At 46.1% G+C, this 22934-nt stretch overlaps 1 protein-coding gene across 1 annotated transcript in view; it reads left to right on the forward strand.

The window, feature by feature from the left end:
* Nucleotides 1–13614, forward strand: part of SLC2A9 (solute carrier family 2 member 9) — a 208141-nt gene extending 194527 nt beyond the window's left edge. The window contains exon 13 of the mRNA XM_043906186.1: nucleotides 11523–13614. Within this exon, the coding sequence (XP_043762121.1) occupies nucleotides 11523–11756 (234 nt within the window). The 3' untranslated portion in view covers nucleotides 11757–13614. The remainder of the gene's footprint in view (nucleotides 1–11522) is intronic.
* Nucleotides 13615–22934: the final 9320 nt, after the last annotated feature.

Consider the following 22934-nt stretch of genomic DNA (forward strand, 5'->3'; position numbering starts at 1 on the left):
TATAGATGATTAATAATTTTGTGATAGTGTGGGTGACAATGAAAGGACTTAGCCACACATATGCATGTATCCATTCTCCCCCAAACTCCCCTCCCATCCAGGCTGCCACATAACAGTGAGCAGAGTTCCATGGGCCGTACAGTAGGTCCTTGTTGGTTACCCATTTTAAATATAGCAGTGTGCACATGTCTATCCCAAACTTCCTAACTATCTCTCCCCCCAGACACTTCCTCTCGGCAACCATAAGCTCATTCTGTAAATCTGTGAGTCTCTTTCTGCTTTGTAAGTTCGTTTGTATCATTTCTTTTGGATTCCACATATAAGGACTGCCATACAATATTTCTCAAAAGTCATATGGTTTTTAAGAAAGAGAAAAGATGTTTCAGGGTAAAGTCATCAAGACTTTGTGTTATAGCAAAGACAGGCAGAGAGGGAGGAAGTAGTCAAAGGTGATTTCCAGTGTCTCTCTTGGGCGGGCGGCAGCATGGCAGTGCTGGTTCTAAGAGTAGGTAGACAAGGAGCAGACATGCCAGGGATGATGGTGCGCCTGAGAGTGGAAAGTGTCAGCAGGGTTGTTAATGTGGCCTCCAAGGGAGCTTGTTGAATTGAAACGCTACCCATCAGGCAGCCACGGGGCTGTGTCGACCTCAAAGCTTCCTGGACAGCACCACCAAGACCCTAACTGTACATGTGCCAGTGACTTTGAAGCCACAACCCACACCAGAGGAGTAAATCAGTCTTAAGATCCCTGCCCCCTCTTCTAGCTTCCCCAGAAGCATCCTCGGGTTTCACGTCCACTCTGCTATTAAAGTAGAACAGCCTGAGCTTTTAAAGCTCTTTGCGGAATTGGAGTTACAAGTGTAAGGCACCTGGCTTCCCATCAGTTCTTAAATGGTGTTCCAGGCCTCGAGAGCTCACTGTAAATCACCGATGAGCCAGTGTTCCGGCTCCACGGGTGGGGGTGGTAACTAAGCAGAGGAATTATGCTTTTGTCTCCTTGTGAAAATCTAACTTGGACCCCCTTTCGTACCTTCATGCATCTCCATAAAAGTCCCCCCATGTCATTCTTTTATCCTCTCATTCAACATATTTATATTAAGAAAATGCTTACAATGAGCTGGGCACTGCCTCGGGCTGGGGGTACAATGGAGATCCGGGGACATGGATTCTGCCATCATGGAACTTACAACCCAGGCTGGGCTTGGACACCAGATGAGCAGCTGAAAAGTTGGAGGAAGAGGTACAGAGTCAGCAGGAAGTATGGTGGGAGGTGGGAGTGGCCAAGAACCAATGTGGAGGAAGGACAGTTGTTTTGTAAATAAAGTTTTATTGGAACACAGCCAAGCACATTCATGTGTGCTTCATCGTCGCCGGTTGCCTTCCCACAATAGCAGAGCCAAGAGGTTCTGATAGAGACTGGATGGCTCTTTACAGGAAAAGTTTGCCAACCCCTGGGCTCAACTCCCAGAGTGGAGATGTCAAGGGGAGGCTAGATAGAGGAGCCACTGAGAGAAAGAAACACGCTAGGACTTTGGAGAGAATCTGCTAAGAGGATAGATGTTACGAATGACTTTCACTTTTCTACCTGATGTGGTCCAGCCTCAAATGTCCTCCTCTACACTGTGCACTGCCCACAGAGAGGGGAGCCAACATTCACGTTACACTGGATGCCGGGCACTGTTCTAAACATACTATGATTAACTCATGTATGAAAAGAGTCCATGCCAGACACTGTGATGTGTTCCTGGTACCCAGAGAGGGGTGACATGCGCCCTCTGTCCTCAGAGAGCATTGGGATGCCACCAACTCGCAAACAGTAGGATATGCTACAATGGATTGTGGACATGCTTGGACCTAGGGTGAAAGAGGAAGGGAAGGTTTCTAAGTAAAGTAAGGAAGAGTTCTGGTCAGTTCTTCTGGAGGATAGAGCCACTATTGAAGGAATTTTTCATTCTAACTCAGAACGCCTTTTGCTTTTGATCATTTGATTAATGGCTACTTCTAAAGTGGACCCAGAATTGCACCAGGTTATCATTTTGTTGGCTCTAGAGTGCGCGACTGTTTGTGATCAGATTTCTAGGCAGTGCCCATGCCCTCCCCTACCCGCACACGACAAGGCTGACACACAAAGAAATCCAGGACTAATCTGTCAGAGCCCACAACTTTGTTCCCTGCACATTTACTTCACATCCATCTTCCTTGTTCAGGAAAGCAGGCAGTTTTAAAGAGCTGCTGTGTATTCACACCATTCTGATAAACTGGAGGAGAAAGCTGAGATTTCTCTTTGCTCTCAAGGAAGTTTGCCTAAAAGCAGCACTTTGCCACAATTGCCTTATTTGGTGGTAGAGTGCATTCCCAAAAGAAAATTTTTTCCTCCATATTAAAGACTATGAAACATTTTCATGGTCATTTGTAATAACACAAAAGGTATATTTAGAGAAAGGATGTGACTATAGCTTATTTTTTGTAAGTTGGAAGTTTACCTGGGTGAGAGGGCCCAGCACCTACACCTGATGGGGTTCTACTGTGTCTATTACTCTTGTTCCCTCTGAGGCTCCCAGGAGATCCTGAGCATCCTCCTTCCACTTCTAGACTTGTCCTCAGCTGAACCACCTAGGAGGGTGAGCCCTGCATCCTGGAAGATTTTTTTAAATTAAAGTGCTTGCGTCTGGCTCGAGCTTTAGCACTTCCTTTTGGTAAAATTCCTTTTGATACTTGTTCACCATGAGTGAATTACTATTTGAGTATAGGTTCTTTCAATTACACAATATAAATATGGGCTTCCCTGGTGGCTCAGATGGTAAAGAATCTGTCTGCAATGAGGGAGACCTGGGTTTGATCCCTGAGTCAGGAAGATCCCCTGGAGAAGGGAATGGCAACCCACTCCAGTATTCTTGCCTGGGAAATCCCACGGACAGAGGAGCCTGGAGGGCTACAATGCATGGGGTTGTAGTTGAGTCAGACACGACTGAGCGACTAACACTTTATATTTTTAAATTATGTTATGAAACGCATCATATGCAAAAGCGTATGAAATATATCATATACATGTCAACTGAAAAAGAATGCACTGCCTAAAAGATGAGAGCTATGTTTTATTTGGTGGGCAAAAACTCAGGCAAAAACTCAGCATCACTCTGAGATACTGTTCCAAAGAGGCAGCAGGGGGAACCAGGATATATGGGAGTTTTTGCAACAAAGACCAGTAGTCAGAACACCCAAAGATTGCTATGAATTAAAGAAAACCAGATATTTCAAGTTAAGGAATTTAGCACTCTTCTATGTATGGGAAGATGCAAGAGTCTGGGCTCACTGAAATCGTTCCTTTGATGTGCACCTTATCTATGCGGGGCCAATACCCTGAGTTTTCTCATCCTGAGTTTCCTCAGGGTGTACCGTTGGGGGTTGACTACAGTGTCTGATGATTTGATGGCAGGAAGCATTATGTTTCTATCCGGAGTTCCCTCTGGGCTCACCATCAGAGCAGCCCTCACGTGATGACTTGATCGCTGCAACATCCTTTGTTTACTGATATGGCAGGCAATATTTTTCATTCACATACACAAAGAGAAAAATTATTATTATAATTACAGGATGCATTATATATAAAAGTATCAGGGAAAAATCAGTGTACTTAGCCAGTGTAAGCCATTTCAACCCCCTGAGTTGTCTTGTTCAGTCGCTAAGTTGTGTCTGACTCTTTGCAACATAGCATGCCAGGCTCCTCTGTCCATGGGGTGTTCCCAGCAAGAACATAAGAGTGGGTTGTCATTTCCTTCTTCAGGGGATCTTCCCACATCAGGGACCGAACCTGTGTTTCTGGCATTGGGAGGCAGGTTCTTTATTACTGAGCCACCAGGGAAGCCTGGGTGCCTCTCTCTAATCACTAGCAGGGATTTTGTGCTAATTATTCTCTAGGGTTTCTTTAGGGTTTGACCTCTTTATGAATGTGTCCCTTAACAAGCTAGTGTTTTGCTCTTCCTGGTTTTATAGTCATACAAAGAGAATCATCCTGAAGGTATTTTCTGAACCACATATACTGTTGAGTGCCATCCGTGTCATATGCCCAGCTACAGATCATTGCTTTTTATTGCTCTAAGAATCCTTTGTATGATGTATCCCAGTGTATTTTCCCTTCCCTTTCCCATGAGCACTGGCATTGTTCCCATTTCCTTGCTCTAGAAATAGTGCTATCATGGACATCCTGGAACAACGCTCAAGAGTTTCCGTGCTGACGGGAATGTTGACATCTGCTATGCAATGCAGGAGACACCAGCCCTGTGACGCCTGCAGACCTGCACATGGCTAGTGGAACGGAAGAACTGAACTTTCAATTAATAGAAAGTCAAAGAGTGCACCTCTGGTGTTACCGAAAGGGCGGGGCGTGGAGGGGGGCGGTCTGACCAGATCAGCGTCTGGCTGATCACTGCTCAAAAGCCAATGAACAGGCCAGGTTGGTAGAAAGGAAAGTTTGCTGAATTTTAGATGCCAGCAACTTGAGTGGGAGGGCAGCCATCTTTCCAAAGACCAACTCCCCCCATGACAAGTGGGGGTAAGAGCCTTTGTAGGCTACGTGCAGAATGAGTACCGTCAGCTCTGACAGTCATCTTGATTGTTTTAGGTAGAGTTAATATTCAGTTCCAGGGTTTCCATTTCCTTGAGGCCAATGCTCAGAATAGTTGCAGCTTATGTCACACTTAAAATCTGGTCATCATGTAGTTAATTTCCCAACCTGGTGAGGGTTTCAGTGTCTATAAGACAGCTCACAGGATATGACTTAGAATATTGTCTATAGCCCTTGAGGATCTAAAGGTCCTTGACTATGCTTAATGAGTAAATTATTATTTGGTCTCCTTTGACCATTTTCCTTTGTTTCTGCATGTTCTCATTTCTCTGATTAAACTTATTCTTTGACTAACGTTTTCCACAGACAAAAGGCCAGCAGAGGGCTTGGGGGGAAGGACCACAAGGTCTTGCTCTGTTTCACTAGGACAGATCCACTCTGAGTGTCGTTGCTGGGTCGTAAGATGCACACAGCTTGCCTTGACTTGGTCATGCCCAGCGGTGCTCCAAAAAGCTGTAGCTATTTATAGTCTCAATTGTGTTTCCATGGGTATGAAGATTCGTGTTGCTCATTAGCACTTGGTAGTGTCATTGTCAGACTTCACACTCTTGCCAGTCTGATAATGTGAAATGGTATAAAATTATGATTTTAACTCATATTATTCTGAATTACTAAGAACAATGAGCACCTTTTCACAAGTGTATTTACCATTTGTATTTCCTCTTCTGTGAAATTCTTGTCCATACATTCTGCCCTTTTTTCTATTAAGGTCATCATTTTCTTATTGACTCAGAAGAGTTTTTTTTTTTTAATTTGGGTTATAAATTCTTTGTTCACTTTGTATCACAATACTTCCCCATTTGTGGCCCTTGTACTCTTTGCATGGTACCTTTTTTTAGTTTGTTTGTTTTGTTGGGGCAAGAAATAGTGACTTTATATGGAAAGTCAGCAGGCCAAGAGGATGGTGGACTAGTGTCCCAAAGAAACATCTCTATGTGGTAACTTTTGATGAACAGATGTTCTTGATTTTTGAGTAGTCAGATTTTTTTTAAATTTATGAACCAAGGTTTGTGAATGTGAAAGTGTTTCACAGAAAACCTCCAATATGATTATGTCCATTTTACTGATGGGGAAAATAAAGCCCAGATGGATTGTGGCACTCCCTAGCATCAATGATGAGCTGCATATTTGCTGGAGTCTGATCTAGAATTTAGCAAGGTCTGTTGCTTCTTAGGCAGGATCCTTCTCACTACAGATGTGCTGCCTAAAATCTCCGAGTTCAGAGGACACTGGACAGACCCTCCCACACCATCCATACTTAGGAGGGGTTGAGTAACTTCTCAGGAGCAGCTGGGCAGAAGGTGAATTTCTGAGTTGTTGTAAAGTAAGAGAGGAGACGGGGAAAGTGACACATACATTTTCTGACAGTACTTTGCCAGACCTGCTGCACTGAATAAATTTGCCCAAGGGAGGCAGGAATGGAAGGGAGACAATGGCCTCCAGATCAAGTCAAAGGGAAGAGTGTCAGTCACTCAATCGTGTCCAGCTGTTTGTGACCCCGTGGACTGTAGCCTGCCAGGCTCCTCTGTCCATAGAGTTTTCCAGGCAAGAGTACTGCAATGGTTGCCATTCTTCCTCCAGAGGATCTTCCCGACTCAGTGATCCAACCTGCATCTCCTGCATTGGCAGGTGGATTCTTTGCCATCTGAGCCACCCAGGAAGTGCCAGATCAGGTCAAACTGGATCCAAATCCAGACACCAGCTGGGGAACTACAGGCAAATCACTTGCCCTTTCTGATCCTCACTTTCTTATCTGTAAGAGAAGGTTAGGAAGATTGGCTTCACAACTGCTGTTCGTAAACACCAAAGGATCCCAGTAACATATTTTCCACTCCCCTCCCCAAAACACACACCACACACACACACACACACACACACACACACACACACACACCAGCAAGGGAGTCCTCAGAGGTAATGGAGACTGTGAGCTCCCAGGAGGGCCCACTTCAGTGTGAGTCCTGACTCTCATGGACCCCTACGAGGCCTTGGACACGTTTCAGAAGCTCTCTAATCCTCAGTTTCATCTTTTGTAAAAAAAAAAAAAAAAAAGGAAAGATAAACGGCTCTATCACAGTGTGAGCTACAGGGATCAGACGAGATAATGTCTGTAATATTGCTGGCACCCAGGAGGTGCTTAACAAGTGCATTTCTCTTCCCAGATTAAATGCAGACACAGCTTGCAATAATGCCAGGTCGCTGCATGACTGCTGGCAGGAAATTATCTAGGGCAGATGCCGACGAAGGTCCTTCAGCTGCCAGGACCAGGGTGAACTTCCAGCTCCCAGTCATTCTTCTCCCCATCCATCCAGGTCTCCTCCTGCCCTCTCCAGTGCTGGCCCTGACTTCCTGAAGGAACCTCTGGGCTTCACGTGGCCCAAGGCTTCTTTTTCTCATTGACTTTCTCTCTCTTTCTTCTTTTTTTTTTTGAGGACTGCTTTCTTTTATTTAATTAATTTTTATTAAAGTATAGTTGTTTTACAACATTGTGTTAATTTCTACTGTACAGCAGAGTGAATCAGTTCTAGATGTACGTATATTCCCTCTTTTACAGATTCCCTTCCCATTTAGGTCACCACGGAGCATTAAATAGAGTTCCCGGTGCTGCACGTTGGGGTTTTTCTCATTTACTCACTAGCCAGGTCTCTCCTCGTCTTCTCCCCCATCCTTACTTTCTAGACTGTGAGCACTGTGTGAAGAACACTGGCTGGGGGGACAGATGGACAGGTTTGAATCGGCTTTGTCTCTTGGGTCCAGAACGCTGCACCCATAACTGCATCCCTCTCAGTTTCCTTATCGGAAAAACAGCACACGTGCCATAGGGTAGGTGGGAACATTAGATCAGTCAGTGGTAAATCAACAGTTAGATCAGCCTGTTAGATCTGTTAGTTAGCCTGCTGTTAGATCAGGCTTCCCAGGGTAGCTCAGTGGTAAAGAATTTGCCTGTCAATGCAGGAGACACAGGTTCTATCTGTGGGTCCGGAAAAGCCCCTGAAGAAGGAAATGGCAACCCACTCCAATATTCTAGCCTGGAAAATTCCATGGACAGAGGAGCCTGGCTGGCTGCACTCCACAGGATCACAAAGAACCAGACATGACAGCTTGTGTGTGTGTGTGTGTGTGTGTGTGTGCACACACACACACACACACACACACACACAGTCAGATCGGGCTGGCCTCTTCCACCTCTCCAGCCCCATTCTCACCCCGCCACGTGTCACCCTGGACAGGCAGGATGACCTTCTTCTGCCTTGATTTCCCCATCTGTAAAGAGGGACCGGTCTGTTTTCCCAAGGCAGGAAGTGCGCATGCGTGGGAAAGCTCCAGCGCCACCAACCCGGCAGAGGAGACGCCTGTCTAGCCGAGTCCCTTCTCTCCTCTCCCGTTTCCAGCCGCCTCCCAACACCCTCCTAACGATGCTTCTCATTCAGGATCAGGTATCTGCAGAGCCAGCTCTAGGATTGGGGGATTCTGTGGGGCATGTGTGTCTGCCGCAAGTTCCACCCCCATAAGGGTGATTCAGCCAGACTTTTCCTCTGAGGGTCAGTGGGGCAGAGCCTGTGCCTCGGAGGTGGGCCCTCTCACCTGGCCGTCCCATAAACGTGGCTTCCGAGAGTCCCACGGTGGACAGTGTTCCTTCCCAAGGTGCCCGCAGTACCGGAAGTTTCTTGGCTCAATTCTGTGACATGGTGAGAAAAATCCCGGCTCCACCCTTTGGGTCTTGTGAGAAAGGAAGCCAAGCCAGAGACAGCTCTGCAGGTGACCCCTCTGAGAGGTCGCCAGCATCTCCACGTGTGGCCAGGGTAGGCAGGGAGCCGCTCTGAGCCTTAGTGTGTCTACACACCCAGTGAACACCTCTGGAGCACCTCCTCTGTGTCAAGCGGTCTCCCAGGAGACCTCTCTGGAAACACAAGAAAAATAACAACGCCTGTCCTCCGGTAGCTCACCTCCTGGTGGGGTAAAGGGTTAACGAAGGATCCTGCTGGGGAGTGGAGAATCATTTGGTAAGCAGTGAAGCAGAGTAAATGGAGAGCTGGGGAAGCCCTTCAGAAGCAGAAGCTGGAAGATCTTCTCTGAGAAAGAGAGCTGAGATGAAGAGAAGTGAGATGTGCAGACATGTGACGATTATTCCAGGGAAAGGGAAAAGCAGGTGCAAAGGTCCTGAGGCAGGATGCTGGAGGAGTGTCAGGAAGGCAGTGTAGCGGGAGCAGAGAAACAGCATTGGAGAGGGAGGTCAGAGAAGTCAGGGGGCTGAGTGGTGGCTGGGCTTAGAGGCCATGGTGAGGACTTGGGCTTTGCTCACATGACTTGGGATATCATGATGTGTCTGGAGCATAGGAGTGGCCCGCTCTGTCTTTTTTAAAATATTTATTTATTTGGATGCATCAGGTCCTTAGTTACAGTGCGTAGGATCTTTCTGTTGTGGTGCACAGACTTTCTAGTTGTTCTTCCGTAGTTGCAGTGCATGGGTTTAGTTGCCCTGCAGCATGTGGGATCTTAGTTCCTCATCCAGAGATGGAAAACACATCCTCTGCCTTGCAAGGCAGATTCCTAACCATTGGACCACCAGGGAAGTCCCCACACTCTGTCTTTTGCTTCACAGAATCACTGTGGCTTCTCTCTCGAGGATAATATTAAGCAGGGGACACCAGAGAAGCAGAGAAATCCATTGAGAAGCTATACTGACAATCCGACCCAGAGATGATATATGTGTGCGCTCAGTTGCTTCATGTCTGACTCTTTGTGAATCCATGGACTGTAGCCCACCAGGCTCCTCTGTCTATGGGATTTTCCAGGCAAGAATACTAGAGTGGGTTGCCATGCCCTCCTTCAGGGCATCTTCCAGACCCAGGGATCGAACCTGCATCTCCTGAATTGTAGACAGATTCTATACCACTGAGCCACCAGGGAAGCCCAGAGATGATGACAACTTGAAACAAAATGGTAGCAGGATAAGTGGTAACAAGTGCTCATATTCAGAATATACATCAGGGTAGAGACAGCATGATTTCCTGATGCATCAGATGTCGGTGTGAGAGAGAAAAGTGTTTAGTTGGTCTAAGCAAATGGAATGATGGAGGTGCCATCAACTGAGATGGGGAAGACCAGAGCAGGAACAGGTTTAGGGGCTCTACTGAGACCCGGTAAGTCAAGATGCCCATTCAGCATACAAGTGGAGATGTTGAAAGTCAAGGTGGATATATCTCATTTCATCTTCAAAGCAACATGTGGTACAGACTGTGTTATAAATGAGAAAACTTCAGTCAGTGCTTGGAAGTTCTATCTCAAATGGCACATCTTCAGTGTTGACACCTCGTGTAAATGATGGAGTCAGGATTTGAATCCCACCCAAATGACTGCAGAGCTCCTGGAATCTCTTCTCTGTTCTGCTCCTGGAATCTCTGTGGACAAGTGGAAGGCACATACCCTTCTAGACAAGCCCTCTGAGGTGTGGAATGTTTATGCCATCCAGAACTGCCCTATGACTTCTACAGAGACTGTCTCATTTAATCCTCACAACAGCCTTCAACTCCCGTTATTATCCTCATTCTACAGCTGTGGAAACTGAGGCACCAAGAGCCTCAGAGTCAGTAAATGGTGGATCTAGGAGGTGATCAGAGATCAAGCCCTTCAACACTACATCCGAAATCAAGTGTTTGTTGAATCAAAGAGTAGCATGTAATTGACTAAAATAATGATATTGCTGACTCTGAGGTATCATTCAAAGATAGTGTCATCTTTGAATCAGCAGACCTTTGTGGAATGAAAAAAGCTTAGCCCTGACAACCAGAACCTATAAAGTCTTTTATTTAACAAACATTTATTGATCAACTACTATGAGCCAGGCACTGGATAGACACAGAAGCCCTAGAGGTGACGGAGTCATGAAGAAGCTCAAGGTCTAGTGCAGTGGCCAGGGTCATTCCAGTCCAAGCATTAAGTGCTATAATCAGGATATATTAAGTACTGTTGGGTGATTACCTTCAACATTTCACTTTTTTCTAGTCTCTCTTATTTGTGTGAAGCTGTATTAGGGGAGCAATCAGTGAATTACATCTTTTGCATAATAGAAAAAAATGGTGTTATCTTGACCTAGCCTGTGCGCTGTAATTTTCTTATCAACTGGGGAATTTCACTTCCCTTTTGACATCACACTTTTCTCGTGTGTATAGTAGCAGGGGTTGGAGGGGAGGAATGTGGCTAATGGTAAATATGGACATAGGTGGGAGGGGGGATCGGGATGGGGAATACATGTAACTCCATGGCTGATTCATGTCAATGTATGACAAAACCCAGTGCAATGTCGTGAAGTAATTAGCCTCCAACTAATAAAAATAAATGAAAAATAAATAAATAAATAAATATGGACATAGGATGACATTCAGCAAGTATCACATTTTACTTTCATGATGATTAATTTTTTAATATTTATTTATTTGGCTATGCCAGGTCTTAGCTGCAGCATGCAGGATCTTTGATCTTTGTTGCAGGATGTGGGATCCTTAGTTGCAGCAGGTGAGATCTAGTTCCCTGACCAGGGATGGAACCTGGGCTCCCTGCATTGGGAGCTCAGAGTCTTAGCCACTAGACTTACCCAGGGAAGTCCCCATGATGATTCATTTTTATATGCCTTGTTTTCAAAATAAATAAAAGCTGCCATTTCCTCATCTTTGCCAGGGTTTGAAGCTGATTCATGTGTGCCTCATGTGAGAATGCCTCAGGTAGACATTTGTAAGGCACCTTGGCCTGTAGAGGCAGCCTCACACATGCCATGTTTAATCCAGAAATGTTGATCCAGGGATGTGAAACTATATTTTAAAAAATCAGCCCAGAGATGGTTTTGCAGCCAGTCTAGCGATTGTCTTTCTGATGCCTTTTTATCTCTGCCTTTCCACAGAAAAGTCTGGACACCTACTGTTTCCTGGTTTTTGCTGCAATCTGCTTCGCAGGTGCTCTCTATTTGTATTTTGTCCTGCCTGAGACCAAAAACAGAACCCATGCAGAAATCAGCCAGGCATTCGCCAAAAGGAACAAGGCATACCCACCAGAGGGGAAAACTGACTCATCGGTAACTGATGATAAGACAGACATTCGGCCTGAACCAGACTCCTCCTCTGCACTGCAGAAATGAGTCAAAAAACAGGTTGTCTGAATAGATGGGCTCACCATTTTAAAACCAGAGAGTCCCCTGCAAGTTTAGCCTGATGAAATATTTTAAAATAAGCCTTTGCTAATCTAACATTGCAACCCATTTGGGGTTTCTTCACAGCTGAATTCCCCCAAAGTCTTCTGGCAGCTGGAATCACGCTATCTTTTAGTGGGCCCAGTATTCATCTGTAGAGATCCATGCCTTGCCTTCTTCACGACTTAGCCCATGGTTTCTAAATGAAATTGGGGACACAGCATTTGAATGCTTTCTCAAAGGTCAACGATTTGGTCTGACAGAGGACTCGGAGGGCTTCCAGTTCCAGCTCTAACAATAGTAGCCTTGAGCGGCCCTCAGCCTGGATCCTGAAGCCTTCAGGGACCCTTGGCTCTGATCCTGGATGAAGGTTTTCATACCTCCTAACCAATGCCCATTTCCAATCTTTGACCCTGCTTTGTGGATCTCAGACTCAGGAGAGGCTGCTCCCAACCCACCACCCTCCAGGTTCTATCTCTCCCAGGCCATCCCGGGGGGCTTCCAAAACATCTTTTCTGAATATCAGATGTGCTCACAGGGGGCATAAAGGGGATCAATATAGAAGACCTGGAGAGGCAGATGTGAGAAGTAACTTCCAGAAGCTAAGAGAAGCAGGACCACAAATGGAACTCCATTCCACTGAAAAGGACAATGTTAAGAATGAGTCTCCTCATCTCAGGATTTCAAGATTACTGACTTTTACTTTCACACATGTAACACCCTCTAGTCTATTTCTGGTCCATAGTGCACACCAGAAGAATTGCTCTTCTTGGAGGAAGGAGCAAATGAAACAGTGCAGATGTAGTTACAGGAGCACTGACCACCCACCTAGATCATGATGTTGAAGGTCACACCCTAAGGATACACAGCAGTAAGCAATAAGAGTCCTGAGTCTAGACTTCATGGAACAGAGTTGCTGTAACAGCCCTGAACTGTCTAGCAATAATCTTCACATGTGAGAGTCAAAATTTCTGTCTTGCTTAAGCTACTCTTATTTGGGGTTTCTCTTCCTCATGTCTTAACCCAAATTCAATTCATCTGGGTCATGACAGGGGAGAGCCCAAGGCAAATGAGAATATATGAAGCAAGCCCAATAATTTAGACAGTCAGCAGTCTGTTTCTCCAGGGCACAGGTGACTGCGTGTTAAGGGAGCCTGGATTCATATTCATGTCGGGTGGTTACTGCAGCTTTGAGGCAGTCTGGGAGCTGTCTAGGGTGCTGATCTGGGATTTCTGACTAACGTTCTAATTTTTCTTCTTTATAAGCTTGCAAAATACTTTCACATTATTGCTTACAATGCTGGAGATAACCTCTGAAGTATATATTATTGGATTCATTTAATTTGATCCAAACCCTTGGAGTTTTTCCAGCTCCAAACCCAGCCAAGTTTAGTGCGCTTATCACTGTACTAGGGACCTCAGGAATTTGGCCCCAGCCCCTTGTCTCCATAACAATGACTTTAATATGTATCCTTGATCCCTTCCACTGTGACGCCCTGACATCTGCTTGTCTGTGGTGGGTTGTGGAATTATCAACCCAGTGAATCAGGCCTCCTAGTATGCATGCTCTTGTATAATTCCCTACTGTACTGAGTCTGGACTTGTCCATGCACTGAGATATCAGAAAATGTGACATAAGCAGAAGCTTAATAAGCAGCTGTACTCTGGGGCTTTCCCTTGTAGTGTGCTAATATCATCATTTGTGGAAGCCCAATCTAGTCTCCTTGAGGATTCAGTTCAATACAGTTGTTCAGTCATGTCCAACTCTTTGCAACCCCACTGACTGCAGCACACCAGGCCTCCCTGTCCATCACCAACTCCCAGAGTTTACTCAAAGTCATGTCCATTGAGTCAGTGATACCATCCAACCATCTCATCCTCTGTCGTCCCCTTCTCTTCCCGCCTTCAATCTTTCCCAGCATCAGGGTCTTTTCACATGAGTCAGTTCTTCACATCAGGTGGCCAAAGTATTGGAGTTTCAGCTTCAACATCAGTCCTTCCAATGAACACTCGGGACTGATCTCTTTTAGGATGGACTGGTTGGATCTCCTTGCAGTCCAAGGGAATCTCTAAAGTCTTCTCCAACACCACAGTTCAAAAGCATCAATTCTTCCATGCTCAGCTTTCTTTATAGCCCAACTCTCACTTCCATACATGACTACTAGAAAAACCATAGCCTTGACTAGATGGACCTTTGTTGGCAAAGTAATGTCTCTGCTTTTTAATATGCTGTCTAGGTTGGTCATAACTTTCCCTCCAAGGAGTAATCGTCTTTTAACTTCATGGCTGCAGTCACCATCTGCAGTGATTTGGGAGCCCCCCAAAAATAAAGTCTGCCACTGTTTCCACTATTTCCCCATCTGTTTGCCATGAAGTGATGGGACTGAATACCATGATCTTAGCTTTCTGAATGTTGAGCTTTAAGCCAACTTTTTCACTCTCCTCTTTCACTTTCTCAAGCGGCCTTTTAGTTCTTCTTCACTTTCTGCCATAAGGGTGGTGTCATCTGCATATCTGAGGTTATTGATATTTCTCCCGGAAATCTTGACTGCAGCTTGCAATTCATCCAGCCCAGTGTTTCTCATGATGAATCACTGCATTAGAATTGTGGTGGTCTTTTTTTTAACTCGAGTTGTCTCCCCTGCTAGACTCTGGAATCCTACAAGAAAATAACTGATTCATCTCAGGATACCGTCTTCTTGGTAACTGCTCATTACATATTGACTGAATGAATAAATACCATGACATAGTTTTGAAGAAGATGTAATGGGAGCCCTGAGGACAGAATGACTGTAGCTTGGGGTGATTAAGATAGATTCTTTTGAATGAAAGCATGTGAGGTGCATGTCAGATGAAGATTAGGCTTTCCTCAGACTGAGAAGATGGGTAGGTGTTTGAAAGAAAAGGACCAGTGGCATTGGAGTAAACTAGTAAATGGCATATTCAGAGAATAGCAAACTATTGGTGTGACCAAACAAGGGGGATGTGAGGATAAGAACAGAAGATGAGGCTGGTCACTAATGTTGGTCTAGACTGAAAAATAATGACCATGGCACCAACTCCATCTCCTAAATATGCCTAGGACCAAGCCCTCCCCAACAGCTTCCATCTCTGGCTGGTAGACTTCGGTCTATGCAGGGAACACCCTATTCTGATACTACTTCTCAACTGAATAAATGATGGGACTTGGGTCGTTCAGATGATTATTATCAGACTTCTCGTTTTTCTTCCACTGGACTTTCATTAGCTGGTTTTGTGCCCCAAAGGAGAGAGGTCGTGTTGAGTGACAGGACTCAGCAGCTGCTCACAGTTTCAAACATTTGCTGTAATTTACACTAAGATGTGGATGTAATTATCTTTATCAGAATGACTTCCCCTGGCAAATTTGTACAGTAAGTCAAGTAAATTTCCTCTCATTAAATCACAGCATTTGGGGACTGCAGTTTGTCTCAGCCAAGAACTAGAGCTTGGAAGTAATTAAGGAAAAGGGGAAAAAAAAAAAACTTGGGTTCTCAGCAGGAAGTGTGGGTGGTAAAAGGACGGAGGCTGTATTTCAGAAGTGTGTTGGAAGCGCAGACCTCCAGGAGTTCCAGGACTGTAAGCCTCTTGAATTTAGAGCAGACACATCTCCTCTATTCACTACCCCACTATTTGGCAAACAGAGACTGTTACATTCCGAGTAAGATTTAGAAGTAGAAAAGAACAGCTGCATGAAGGTATTTTCAGTGATGGGATCAGATCCTTCAGAAATGGGCTTGTGGTTTCATCCCATGAGCAAAAATAAAAATAAATATCTTGATGCTGGAATGATGTTAGATGTTTTCACACACATTATCCCCTTTGGTTCTCACAACAAAACTGTGGGGTAGGTTGTGCATGTGCTCATAATGCCCATTTCTTTACCTTCTTGTAATTTAGCCCAGTTCTAACTAAATAGCCTGAAGTGGATACTGGGGACACCTAATGTGTCATGAAGAAGAAGAATGCTTCACTTCAGTCATGTCCAACTCTTTGCAACCCTATGGACTATAGCCCGCCAGTCTCCTCTGTCCATGGGATTCTCCAGGAAAGAATACTGGAGTGGGTTGCCATTTCTTACTCCAGGGGATCGTCCTGACTCAGGGATAGAACCCACGTCACCCGCATCTCCTGCATTGGCAGGCAAGTTCTTTACCACTAGCACCACCTGGTTACCTGCTAAATGCCTAGCAGTAACCACAGTCCTTTATCATAGTGAGTAATAAACAGAGAGCTGATGAATGAACAAATTGTGAATGAGGTTTTTTTTAATCAAGGAACTTTGACTGACATACTCTAAAGATACCAGAAGTCATTAGAACAGTACAATTTGGCTGAAACCTGGAAGCCCCGGTGGCTCAGAGGTAAAAAATCCACCTGCCAATGCAGGAGATGCAGTTCAATCTCTGGGTCATAAAGATCCCCTGAAGGAGGAAATGACAACCCACTCCAGTGTTCTTTCCTGGAGAATCCCATGGACAGAAGAGCCTGGCAGGCTACAGTCCATAGAGGTCACAAAGAGTCGGACATCACTTAATGACTAAAACAACAGCAACAAGCAAGCACACACCCAGCCAATGAATGTGTATCAGTTAAGACTCCTTAATTTCAGGGGACAGAGTCCTAACTCATACTCACTTAAAAATTAAAGCAGGAAGTTTTTCTTTTGCTCAACAGGGAACAGGGAAGCTAGTAAGCTCAACAGGGAAGCTAGTAAGGCAGCCAACTTAATTCTTGCCTGGATTCAGGGACTCAAATAATACCATTCATGGTCCCAACTCTGCCATCTCTCCATTCCGCTGGTCTCTACTTAGTTGTCACTTCTGAGTTTCTTAGTATAGCAGCCTCCTATAGCCCCAGCCTTGCACCTTCTCAGCTTGGTTAACAATGGAAGGAAAAAAAAAATCATATTTCTAGTGCTATGGAACAAAACACCAAGAAAATTGGTGACTTAAAGGAACAGTCATTTTTCTGCTCACAGTTGTGTGGGTCAGCAGGCCAGGTAAGGCTCAGCTGGATACTTCTTTGAATCCATGTGGCATCTTCTGGAGCTGACCAGAAATTTGTAGTCAGGTGGTGTCAGCAGGAGGCTGGTTGGTCTCAGATGGCCTGATTCATGTGTCAGGGGCCTCAACTGAGATAGCTAGAATAGCTGGGGTGTCTGGGCTTCTCTCTCCATCATCTCTGTCTGCATCAAATGTTTTAATCTCAAAGCAGCTGCAACCTGGCTTGCTCACGAGGCAACAGGATTCCAAGAGTGAGAACAGAATCTGCAAAGCCTGTAGAGTCTGAGGTTCAGAACTCAAAAAGCATCTCTTTGACCAATCAAAGCAACTCATGGGACCAGCCCAAATTCAAGAGGAGGGGGAATAGACTCCACCTCTTCATGGGAGGTGGCTAAAGTCTCATTGCAAAGGGGCACAGGGGATGGGAAGGGTTATTGTGGCCAGCTTTGCAAACAGTCTACTGTTCCTCAGTGTCCAGATAGCCAACAAAAAGATTTTGATTGTGCTACTCAGCTACTCAGCACACATTCATGTCGCCAGGTCAACCACTGTGGCCAGGGATGATGAGTTGCTCAGATGCTCAACTCAGAAGTGGCAAGCAGTGGGTAGTGCAATCTAATTGACAACTTTCCCAGAGCTGCTTAGAATCGAGGAGGGAGACCCCAGCAAGCCAGAAGATGGAAAAGTTTAAAAGATAAAACTAAAACTTGCAGAGTCCAAGGCAAGTTCTGTCTCTCATAAGGTGATGATAATCAGCTGCAAAAGCCTGAAAACAAAACTTGAATCATCACAGGGCAGAGACCATCAGTCTCCTCAAAGATAAGAATGCCCTGACTTATAGACCCAGCCTGTCCAGTCCTCCTGATTTTAGACATGAATGCATAGTTCTCAAGCCAGATGCCAGAAATAACAAATATTTAGACCAATTGATTAGCGCCTTTTCTCTCATTCCATAATGCCCTGACAGGCTTCACATTATAAACTGGCTTCCAGCAAAATGCTGAAACCAATTTGAACTCTGATTTTTGTCAATAATTCTGTTTTCCATAGCACAAATTAGTAAATCACCATGCCTGGCTTATATATCAGTCTCGTGTGAGAATCATAGGAATGAGTCATTCCCAGTCCAACTAAAGCTCAGATATAAGAAGATTTCATCTTTAAGGCTGAAAGTCAGACCATGGTGAGTCTGCAAAAACCTTACCCTTCAAGGCATCTCCTTGAGGCCTCCTTGGAGATGCCTGAAGTCAAGCTGGATCTCCAGGTATTATTGTCCTGACTTTAGACCAGAAGAAGCTAAGACTTAGAAAACCAACTTGGCCAAGGTCACAAAACTGGCCACCATTACCTATGAGATAGTGCCTCACCACTTTTAATACACAGGGCACTTACTCTGTCCTGCAGTGTCCCAGGTGCTGGGGATAATGAGGGTACAGAAAACAATTTCCAACTATAATGAAACTGACATTCAAGTGGAAGGAGATATATGCCACAAAAACAAATCCAGTGGTGATAAATGGAGTGCAAACTCGGAACATGGAGCCATGCCGGGAAGTGTTTGGGATGTGACTTTCAATTGGTGCCAGAGAATGATAACAAGAATAGATTCAAACTGTTACTCATGGATCGGAAGTGCCCACCCATAAGATAGGTCGACTGAACCCAATTCCCTCTAGAGTACCATCATGCACAAATCTAGAACGGGGAGAACTGGTTTAGCAACACTTCACATGGATAAAGGACTTTGGAGGGTGGCTAGGGCAGAGTGATATAGGTCAGGATTGGTTAAAGCCATTAATACTAATAGAATATCTATAATTTATTGAGCTGTGCTGAATAACTAAGGTGAATTCTTCTCTAACCTTCATGTCAACTATGCCAGGGCAAGTATTTGTCTCATCATTTAGCCACTGGGGTTCCCCAAGGTTGAATAATTGATCCCAAAAGAGGTTGGGAGAGGGCAGGATGTGGTGAGCCATGCAGGCCAGGCGGGATTGTTTGGGATTGGCCCCACCCCACTGCCTCTCTCCAGCCTTTCCCTGTGTTTCCTCCTTTATTCTAACCACTCTGCTCCCTTCTCTCTACCACAATATGCCCCAGAGACCCTCCCTGAACCATCTCCCCCTTGGTGGTCAGCAGAGTGATTTATATTGGCATGGAGAAGTCATCTGACTACACCCACCAACCCCATCCCTCCAACCCCCACTAACCAGATGCTCCATAGCCTCTGAGCCCAACACCAGTGCCCCCAGGGACCTCAGCATCTGAGTCTGAGGCTGGATTGGGGACATGACCCCCAAGGACTTCTGACGCACTCACCCTGCCCCACCACCTTGTACCATTTGTATATGGTAAAAAAAAAAAAAAATCTGAAGTCTGGGGACCTGCATAAGATTTCCTAGATGACAAGTGATGATGTTTATATTTGAGCCTAAATATTCTAAATCCTAGTCCAATGTTCATTTTACCATGCCACATCATGTCACAAGATAAATTTATTGTTGTTTTCAGTCACTAAGTCATGTTCCAACTCCTTGTGACCCCATGGACTGCAGCACACCAGGCTTCCCTGCCCGTCACCATCTCCCAGAGCTTGCTCAAACTCACGTCCGTTGAGTCAGTGGTGCTCATCCTCTGTCTCATCCTCTGTCGCCCTCTTCTCCTGTTGCCTTCAATCTCTCCCAGCATCAGAATCTTTTCCAATGAAAATGGATTTCCCCAAATTAGGGAAAATTACAATCATCTCCAAAACGAGACATATAGACCCTACTCGGTTGCATCACGGGCCTCCCCTAGAAGACCAGTTGACCCAAATGAAATGCTTCCCACTTCCAGGGCTGCAGGGAAAGCCCAGCGTCTGAAACAAGAAGGAACTGGTGCCTTCCAGGGAGGGTCCAAGCCAGGGCCATCCTGTTGCCCCTTCCTTTTCATGAATGGCGCCCCCTGGGGTTATGCAGGGCAGCTCTGAGCACAAGACCAAATGAGACAGAGGGGAAAGATCCCTAAGCCAGAAGACGATGGTCCTTCCAGGACTCACAGTGCTGCTCGCCTTGCAAGTGGGATGTAAAAGGGAGAACCAGCCTTTCTCAGAGACTGGGTTTATGAGGCTTCATCCCATGTGTAGACAATCTTTATTTGTGCATGCGAAGCACTGGCAGCCACACTCCAAAATTTCTTTTTAAATTATAATCAAGTATGAAACTATGCTTATCATCTCAGGAAGTGTGAGAGTTATGAGAAAGTGTCTTTTACACTGGACAGGACTCTAGAATGTAAGGAAAGGCTGGTAGGTTGGTAACAGCTGGCCAAAGAATATTGGCCCTGCAGACATTTTATACAACAATGTCTGTCTCTGTCTCTCTCCATCTTTCCATTAACTCAAAGCCATGATTAGAAGCTCTCAGTATATGGCCAACCCCAGGAATAAAGCAATGAACCCAGCCCAACCGTGCCATCAAAGAGAGCAAAGTCTGATGAGAAAGGCAGCAGGTGCATGATTTCAGCACCATGGAAAGTGCTGGTATGGAGGGAGGCAAGCAAGGTGCAATGCAGAATTAAGGCAAGACACCTAACCCAGCTGAGAGAATCAGAGAAGACTTCCTGGAGGAGGCGGGCTCTCACTGAAGGGAGCCCCAGAAAAGAGAAAGGGCCTGGCCTGCAAAAGGGGAAAAGCTACTACTCAGAGATCCAACAACACATGCTGATACAGCACATGGGAAACCCACTTGTGGCTGGTGAGGCCAGGGCACAGGGGCTGCTAGGAGGGTAAGAAGATGTAGTGAGACTCTAGACTCAAGAAGCAACCAAAAGACTTCCCTGGTGGTCCAGTGGTTACAAATCCGCTGCCAATGCAGAGGACACAGTTTCAGTCCCCGGTCTGGGAAGGTCCCAAATGCCACAGAGTAACTAAGCCCAGGCATCACAGTTACTGAGCCTGTGTGCAGCCATTAGTGAAGCCCATGCGCCTAGAGCCTGTGCTCTGCACCCAGAGAAACCACCTCAGTGAGAAGCCTCCGACCGCAGTGAAGAGTAGCCCCCACTCTCTGCAACTAGAGAAAGCCCGCAAGCAGCCACGATCACCCAGCACGGCCAAAGATAAATTAATTAAAAAAAAAAAAGAAGAAGTAAACAGGATTTTGCATGCCATCTTGAGGAATAAGGACTCGGTGCTGAAGGCAAACTGTTCCCAAAGAGTGCTTCATGAAATTCCAGACCCCGGGGCCCCCTAGGAAAGAGGGGTTCCGTGGTCACTTGGGTTTGGGAAATCCCTCCTATAATCCCCTTTCGAGGACAGTCACAGAGTACATTGAAAGTTCTGAGAGGTCTGGAAGTATGGAAACCCAGTTCACTCTGTCTAACCCACTCTTTTCCAAACATAGTTAGCCAGGAGGGATGAGACACCTATAACCATCCCCAGAACCCTCTGTGGGAAACCTGCTAGAGCCTCTGGGGACTTTGAGTACTTATTTGAAGCACAAGAATGACCTCGTCAGGTGCTGTATTGGAAAGATATCCAGAGCCAAGGAATTGTTCCTTCATTAGCCTGCTTCTGGGTTTTCCCCAGAATGTCACCGATTAGTGTCACATGTTACGCCTCGGTGTGTCCTTAACTTCTTTGTCCTCTCCAAATCGCTCCTTCTTCGCTAGCTGCAGTCACTTTTCAAGGCTCAAGTTCAGAGATCACCTCCAGAACACTTCCCCTGGCCCACCCAGGGAGGTTAGTGACCTGTAGCACACTGAGTCGTCCGACATGGGGTCACCCGGGCCGCCCTCTTCTCTGAGCATTCCCGCTCAGCTTTTCTTGCTGACTCACGCTCTTTCTATTCTTACTGACGAGCCACCTTCAGCCTTCACCCCATCTCACATCTAAATGCCATCCCTGGACGGTATCTCTCACTTCTACGTTTTCAAAAACCTGTCCAGCTGAAGACTGCCAGATACCACCTCCTGCCAGAACCCCCTTCCCAGCAGCAGACCTGGTTCCGGTACCGGCTGGACAGCGCCCCCTGGACGCTGCCGGGGGTGCTGCAAATCAGCGTGTCCACCCCCTTCTGAGTCACACCTCTTGCTCCTTCTGTCGCCCTAACTCAGGGGACAGCAGCATCCCTCACCTGCCCGAGGGCCACCAGCCTCTGCCTTCCTCTGCCCCGACACACAGTCAGCATCCAAGCCCTGATGATGCTAAAGGTGTGTTTCCCTTTCCTCTCCACCCTCCCCCCGTCTTGCCATCAGAGTTTTATCTTCACCCATCTGCATCATTGCAACAGAACTGCTGTTCCTCAAACCACTGTCCCTAGAGCAACAGACGGATCATTCTAAAGCACAGATGTGTCATATTATGGCCTTTTCAAAATTCCACGACTCCCTATTACAGCCCCTTTGCACCACCCCCAGGGCCCTTCACACTGTGATCTGGATCTCCCCACCCTCTCCACGTACCTCCTTAAACCCTTGTCTCTGGTCCCATTTGCCATCCCTGCCTTAGCTCCATTCCTTTTCCACTCTAAGATTTTGCAGGTGCTGTTCCCTCTGCCTTGAATGCCTTTCCATCTCTTTTACCCTGGAAAACTCCTAACTATCCTCCAAGTCTCATCTCAAGGGCCACCTGTCCTTGGTTGGCCCCCCAAGGAAGCTGTTTCTACGAGGTTCTGTAGCCCCACTGAGCCTCAGTTTCCTCATGTGGAAAACCACAGTCCCCAGAACAACCATCAACTCATCATCTGGCTTAGGGGTACAAGTGTTATCCTATCACATGCCCCAGAGTGACTACTGTGACCCTCCACTTGAGACTGGCCATACCCAGTCCCTCAGCAGGGTACCACTCACCACCCCGAAGGCTGACCAGCCCCCACTGTGTCTGATACAGGCAGAGCATCAGCAGAAGCCCCAAACCTGTGCTTTAAAGTTTCAATGTGATCAAAGGCTCCTGAAAGACAGGTATGTAATATACCAACTGCCAAGGACACCAGGATGGACCGGTGCTGGCCCCAGGGTGCCCAGAACTTCATCAAAATGGAAATAGGCTATCTGAGAAAAGTCTGGCCTGCAGTAAAGGGAAGCTGTGCACAACTGCTAGAAAGGAATGAACACAAGCCCAAAAATC

The sequence above is a fragment of the Cervus elaphus genome, chromosome 6 (assembly GCF_910594005.1).
Source record: "Cervus elaphus chromosome 6, mCerEla1.1, whole genome shotgun sequence".
Lineage (NCBI taxonomy): Eukaryota > Metazoa > Chordata > Mammalia > Artiodactyla > Cervidae > Cervus > Cervus elaphus.